Source organism: Sinocyclocheilus grahami, unplaced genomic scaffold (genome assembly GCF_001515645.1).
Source record: "Sinocyclocheilus grahami isolate Dianchi unplaced genomic scaffold, SAMN03320097.WGS_v1.1 scaffold319.1, whole genome shotgun sequence".
NCBI lineage: Eukaryota > Metazoa > Chordata > Actinopteri > Cypriniformes > Cyprinidae > Sinocyclocheilus > Sinocyclocheilus grahami.
The window spans coordinates 711,815-718,755 of record NW_015505498.1 but is presented as its reverse complement, the minus strand read 5'-3'; the positions used below and the strand labels follow the sequence as shown (position 1 = coordinate 718,755).

At 38.3% G+C, this 6,941-nt stretch overlaps 1 protein-coding gene across 1 annotated transcript; it reads right to left on the bottom strand.

Moving 5' to 3' along the window:
• Nucleotides 1-126: 126 nt before the first annotated feature.
• On the bottom strand, nucleotides 127-4,850 carry LOC107602093 (phospholipase D3-like). The gene is made up of 7 exons (XM_016294500.1): nucleotides 4,699-4,850; nucleotides 2,726-2,793; nucleotides 2,470-2,547; nucleotides 1,969-2,190; nucleotides 1,768-1,885; nucleotides 757-884; nucleotides 127-366 (listed from the first exon to the last, which is right to left on the bottom strand). The coding sequence occupies exons 2-7, from the start codon at nucleotides 2,750-2,752 to the stop codon at nucleotides 142-144; spliced, it is 798 nt and encodes a 265-aa protein (XP_016149986.1). The 5' UTR covers nucleotides 2,753-2,793; nucleotides 4,699-4,850; the 3' UTR covers nucleotides 127-141.
• Between the last annotated feature and the right edge of the window lie 2,091 nt (nucleotides 4,851-6,941).

Genomic DNA, 6,941 nt, shown 5'->3' with positions numbered 1-6,941 from the left:
TCTGACTTTATAACTCGCAATTCTGACTTTGTCTCGCAATTGCTAGTTTATATCTCCAAAGGCATTGACAGGAATACACAGCGTCACATTCAGTGCATTAGCTTTGTCTTGGCTTTATTCCCTTTCAAGATTGAGCTCAGTTTATCCAGTGTGCTGGACCTCTCTTACTGATAGATAGGCGCTGGCATCGGTCCCATTGAGTGACAGCTGCATGGGTGTGTCCTTGTTGTACAGGGTGGAGTAGTTTTTGGGCCAGTGTGCAGGAACGGTCTTGGTCTGATTTAGGTACCAATACGCCTCGAAGATCTTCCCAAGATCCTTAGCAAGACAGCTGCAGTCATACACAACTGCACCCAACTCCTTCACCTGAGCAGAATATATGAATATATGGAATATATAGAGTATATGGAGTATTGGTGCTATTTCTGGGTGGTTGAAAGTCTGAGTACTTAAAGTATTAGCAGCACATCTCTCCTCCCGTGTTAAAATGTTTATATTCATTACTATTCAAAGGTTTGGGGTAAGTAAGATTTTTATTGTTTTTTATACTCACCAAAGCTGCATTTATTTTCGCTGAATATAAGTTTTAAAAAGTTTTCTTTACAAAAAAATATACCTTTGAACGGTAGCGTAATTTTTTCTACTATATGAGGCATGAACGAGTAGGTGAGGAAGCAAAAAAATCCCAAATACTGATATCAAACCATGTGGCAATTAAAGTTAGTAAACCTTGAAATGACAAAAAATATGGCTGACCTGTGTTAGTGACCTCCAGTCCATATTGGCGCTTCCTATGTAAATGTGCTTCTTATCCACGATCCAGAATTTAGTATGCAGCACACCTGACGTCAGCTCTCGCATATTCACCATCCGCACATCAGCTCCTGCAGGAAGTAAAGCATTATTAAGTTGGCTTGAAAAAGCCAACTTACTGGAATCCTATTTAAACTTCTTCTTCTGCTTCTGAGACCAAATTTTAAAATGTATCTCCTCCTAGACTTTTAACAACCACCAAATAATTATGCTAATAACATGCTAGTAACATGCTAATCATGCTAGTAACTTGCTAATTATGCTAATAACATGCTAGTAACATGCTAACAACATGCTAGCAACATTCTAATCATGCTAACAACATGCTAGCAACATTCTAATCATGTTAGAAACATGCTAGTACTAGTAACATGCTAATCATGCAAACAACATGCTAGTAATTTGATAATCATGTTATAAAACATGATAACCATGTTAGAAACATGCTAGTAAACATGCTAATAATGCTAGCAACATGCTAATTGTGCTAACAACATGCTAATCATGCTAGAAACATTTTAATCATGCTAGCAACATGCTAGTAACATACTAATCATGCTAAAACATGTTAGCATCATGCTAGTCATGCTGTAAAGTTGCTTTGCAATGATTTGTATCGTGAAAAGCGATATACAAATAAACTTGAATTGAACTGAATAGTCATGCTAGAAACAGCCTAGCAACCACCCCAGGTACCCTAGCAATATGTTTTATACCTATCTGTTTTTCTGACACGGCCTTGAAAACATTCAAACTTTAATCTTTCAAACTATTTTAACTTTCAAACTACTTCAAAGTGAAAACTTTCAGACTGCAAGCTTTTAAAACTTTTTCAAACTTCCTAGCTTGGCTTTGTCTACAAACTTTTCAATCTAGTTCAATATAATGTTTACGCCTGTGCTGATATACGCTGTTATTTTTGCGTGGCAATATGTCAAAGTCAAGTTGACTTACCAGAATCAGTCAGAAACTTAATGTCATCCATAGGTTTTTTCTTTGATGGTTTATCGACTGCAATTCGGACCGACACTTTCCCCGAGAGCTGTCCTAGTTCCTGCAGAATCTGCTCACCCTACAATGAACAGATCACTTGGGTAAGACATCACGAGCACAGCCTATTCTTCAGTGAGAAGTCATTAAACTTCACATCCAAACCTGATTGGCTGTGGCCTCGTGTGTGTGTGTGTCGTCATTGGTAAGAGTCCAGTAGAAGGAGGCGATGTCCAGACTGGTCTGAGCACCAGATATAAGGTTGAGCCAGGCTTCATATACGGACTGATGAGTGGTTGAGGAGTTAAACACCAGTCCCTCAGGAATACTCTCCACTAAAACAATCCTGTAAATGACACACATGGGCAACAAAGCCATAAATGCAGACTTCATTGAAAGTGCAGCTGTGAAACAGTGTGCTGTGGTTAACCTCATTTACCAGTGGACCACTGAAATGAACATTTGGGCGGCGTTATGCAAATCTTCCCACATAGTGATGTAGACATGTGGGGGCGTGTTAGAACGAGCCGTTTTAGGTAGGCGTGGTTGACTCTTAACTTTTATAAAGAATATCTCTTTGGATTTGAGACTTTAGTCTTTGCAACTTTACAGATCTTCTTTATGCACCAAGAGCTTGTAACACTCCAAAGAGAAAGGAAAAATTGAAATTGCATCATATGACCCCTTTAATACCTTTTGTGAGCCAAGATGTGTTTCTCCTCTGCTTAGCTCCACATCAACCATCTTGATCAAGACATGAAAACAAAAAGAATTGTAGTTAATCAAACATAGCATCTTAAAAGTGCACATACATTTATAAATTAAAACCACTGGATAACTCTTAAACAATAAGTGAATTTAAGGAGCATATAAGAATCACAATCAATTCTAAATCATTTAAATTAAGATTAAATTAACCTACCTTTTCGTATGGTATATCTGACTTCATTGTGTCGAGGTTCACCAGCGCATTAGGAGGAAATACAAATCCTAAAAAATGAAATATGAGTCAGTCTGGCTCTGGGGAATCAGTGTTCGTGCAAGCATGTAGACTGGATGGTGAGCGTTTGTATACGTGTTTGTGCCATTCTTTGTTCTGTCTCCCGTGTCCAGCACTTCTATAGTAAAAGGCTTTTTGCCAGCTCGTTATACCGAAAGAGCCAGACGTCAGCATTAGTGGCTATAGACTGAACAGCCAGGAGGCTGACACATGTCTCAGTCTTGATGAGCTTGGCAAATCTTTCACATGCAGCGGGCACTCTGGGATATCATCTGATTTAAAAGTGGAAGTGTTTTTGAAGACGCAAGGAAAGTGAAGAAATGTGGATGCTGTGCAGGTTATGAGAGTCATGAGCAAAGTGTCATGTGACTGAGCTTCCTGATAGTAACGTGATCTAGTTCTGGAACCTTGGTGACAGGAGGACAAGCAGGGAAAAAATACTGTTACTGTACAGATCAATGTGTGAATGGCTTAATTAATCAATTTTCATAGTCCATTATAATGGTTTACCCCATAAAGCCTATGAATTTCAAAGGCCTTTAAATTACCAGCATGATCAAAACTTTGCTGAAAAACCTGTTGCACACCATCTACTACATACCTTCTGTCCTCTGCTTTTTTAGCAAGTAAAGGGTATTTTTGTATAATTCTTTATTTGTGACCCTGGAGCACAAAAGCAGTCTTAAGTCGCTGGGGTATATTTGTAGCAATAACAAAAAATACATTGTATGGGTCAAAAAGATAAATTTTTCTTTTATGCCAAAAATCATTAGGATATTAAGTAAAGATCATGCTCCATAAATATATTTAGTAAATTTCCTACCGTAAATATACCAAAACTTAATTTTTGATTAGTAACAAGCATTGCTAAGAACTTCATTTGGACAACTTTAAAGGCGATTTTCTCAAGATTTAGATTTTTTTGCACCCTCAGATTCCAGATTTTCAAATAGTTGTATCTCGGCCAAATATCGTCCTATCCTAACAAACCATCCATCAATGGAAAGCTTATTTATTCAGCTTTTTTTTTGCAAAAATTGACACTTAAGACTGGTTTTGTGGTCCAGGGTCACATTTGTGCATCTCTCAATCATCAATGTATTGCATTGCATTACGCTTTGCATCCACAATAAAAACTACAGATGTTTGATCATAAAACTAAGCATTTAAAATCATCTTAATAAGACATATTATTGGGGGATATAGAGTGACAACTGATCTGCATTTTATGTAAGTAGTCTGAAATTCTGTTATAAAGATCTCAATGAATTACTTATAGGCCATATTAATAACAAGTGCACTAAATTGAGCTCCATAATATTCTTACTATATCACACTATATGAGACATAAAAGCCTCTCAAAAAAAAAGGAGTAGCAAAATCTGACACTTTTAATTGTTTGCAAGTTGCTGTTGATAAAAGCGCCTGCTAAATGAAAAAATAGGCTACACTTATTCAAAAGGCCATATGTTATAACAACATATAATATAACATTTGTTATGACATAACTGTGGGTAAATGAGAACATGGTCTCTTGTGCAAAATGAGTCCTCACATGAGTCTAATCATGTGCACTAAGAAGTCCTGAAGATACTTCTATCATAAAAAAAAAATCCATAGTATCTATGCAACCTTAAAAGGATAAACGCTATCTCTAACCCAAGTGAGCTGGTTACCAAGATAGCGTCTTTGGGTCGCGCCTATGATACCCCAAAAAGTCGTCTAGATAGGCAGCTCACTAGTGTTTGACACACAGTCTATTTTTGCTTCCGTAGTAACACATTTGTAGTTGTTACATACTGAATGCGCACACACAACCTTTGCCAAAACACAGCTTTTTAGAAGTTCACGGAAATGTTAAGAAAAGGTAACGTTATAGGAAATGAAGGACATACCTGTGACCTAACAGCTCACAAAGCAAACTATCCCGTTTGAGACACAGCGGTAAATCTGTCAATGAGCTCTATTTACAGACGAAGACAAGTGCTCTCTGTTAACAATAACGAGGTGAAATCGGCGTAAACAGTGAGTACGCTTCTCTGTTAGTGCACTGACTGTAAGCGTCGCGTGACCACGTTTTAAGTAACCTATGGGTGAACGCCATGAGAGTGACGTAGACTGTAAAAATTCACTTCAGTTTTATTTAGGTTATGTTGATGACAACGCTTTTCTTAGAGGAACCAGAAACAATAGGTTATTGGTTAATTCTTATTTCACGCGTTATTATCAGATTATTTCCCACTGCTCTCTGGTCATGCTTAGTTCTGCTGTTTGTTTATTTATTTATGTAGGCTATGTACCACATGATTTTATTAAAGGGATAGTTCACCCTTTTACGTTAATGGGTGTGTTGATATCCAGCCGAAGAGCAATCAACCATAAGTCAGAGGCTCAGAAGTTGCGAATACGTGGAAAGTCACCACTCCCGAATGAGTTCGCGCGAGAGAACATAATCTTTTAGTTTTAAGTCGGTTTGAACAATCCGGATAAGAGCAAGTAAGTACCATTTTGATTAGCCGTCGTACCTACAATGACTGTGCACTGTGTAAACAGTAAGTGAAGTATACGCGCGGGAGATCACTTCCGGCGCTTGCGTAAACTACGCCAGAGCGCGTACACACCTCACGCACCGGATGCCGTGCGCGCGCACAAAGCAGTTGGACATAGTGGTGTCTCAGAGGTCAAATATGATGTAAATACTGTTTGGTTTCTTGCACAAACCGATCGTTTCGTGTCTTAGGACATCAATGTGTCGTCACGAGCCGCAGGGTTTAATTTGGATTTGTCTGTGCATGTTTTTTTTACTCTCATAGATTTTGTTACTATTGCCATGCATTATACGACTGACAGACTGCAACGGCTAAAGTTAAAAATCATCAAATGTGTTCTACTGAAGAAACAAAGTCACCTACATCTTGGATGCCCTGGGGGTAAGCAGATAAACATCACATTTTCATTTTTGGGTGAACTATCCCTTTAAGTACATTTCACTTACTAAATAGATAGATGCCCCCTCACGCCCCCCGTGGCGCCGGCCCTGCACAGGTAACGCGACAATCGACCAATCAACAGGTGAAAGTCTATTTATGATGTAATGTGTGTTTGTCTCCAGCAGAGAGCGATATGGGACTACATTTCATTTGCAGGCAAGCATTGCACACGCAGTGTGAGACTGATAACTGTGAATTTAGATTAGGATGCCAAAATAATGCGGTGAGGTGCGAGCAAATGTTTAATTATTTCTTCATGTTAATCTCTGGAGGCAGCTCCTTTAAATAATACTTCATCATAAAGGTGGCAGACAAAACTATGCCCACAGTGTTTATGAAAAGGCACCCCAGAAACCTAATTTACGGAGATAAATTAGCCTAAATAATAATATATTTGATTATGCTTAAATTGAAAGCCTCAGGACTGAATTAATTGTAAGGCTAGCCTGCCAAATTCATTTTTCTCAATATTTTAAGTCAGAAAGTTTGAGTTAGCTATATATCCTTGGAAGAAGTCCCATTAAAAGCTGCACAAAATGAACATAATTCATTAAATGAACAAACAGGTGTCCGTGAACAGTGTCCTCGTCTCTCGCAGTTAGAGTGCGCTCAGACCGGTATATCTGGCCCCCGGCTGTACGCAGTTATGGGAGAGTCAGGAACCTGCCGCCTGTCCAGGATGCAGTCAGGTGTTTGTCCTTAAAAAAAATACAAACCTTCACGTTACTGCCCTGACACTAACGGATGAGTTTAACATTTAGGCCTCCAGCTAACAGGGAACGTTTTGGTTATGAACACACGCTCTTCCAGTTACACGAGTAGGACGTTGGCTCGGTCTTTTGCAAAATGTTAGCACAAAGATGTTATTTATAGGCTACATCGTTCATGATTTTTTTTTCTCTGAAAACGTCTTATGTGTGTGTGTTTTTACATTATTACTTGCTTGTTGAGAAATCATTCAAAAGTAATGTTTCCTTAATATTTGCAAAATGATGAAACAGAACGTTTCCTTACTGGTTTCTCTTAACGTTCACATGACCAAGAAGATATGTTTTTAATCCATTAAAATTTTTTACAAAATTGGAAAACATTCAAACATAACTTAATTAGTTCTTAAACACACACACACACACACACACACACACACA

Coding starts and splice junctions, on each gene's coding strand:
- LOC107602093 (XM_016294500.1), bottom strand. CDS start 2,752: ATGAAGTCAGATATACCATACGAAAAG. Junction 2,548..2,725: donor CAGATATACCATACGAAAAG/GTAGGTTAATTT, acceptor GTCTTGATCAAG/ATGGTTGATGTGGAGCTAAG. Junction 885..1,767: donor TAAGTTTCTGACTGATTCTG/GTAAGTCAACTT, acceptor TACTTCCTGCAG/GAGCTGATGTGCGGATGGTG.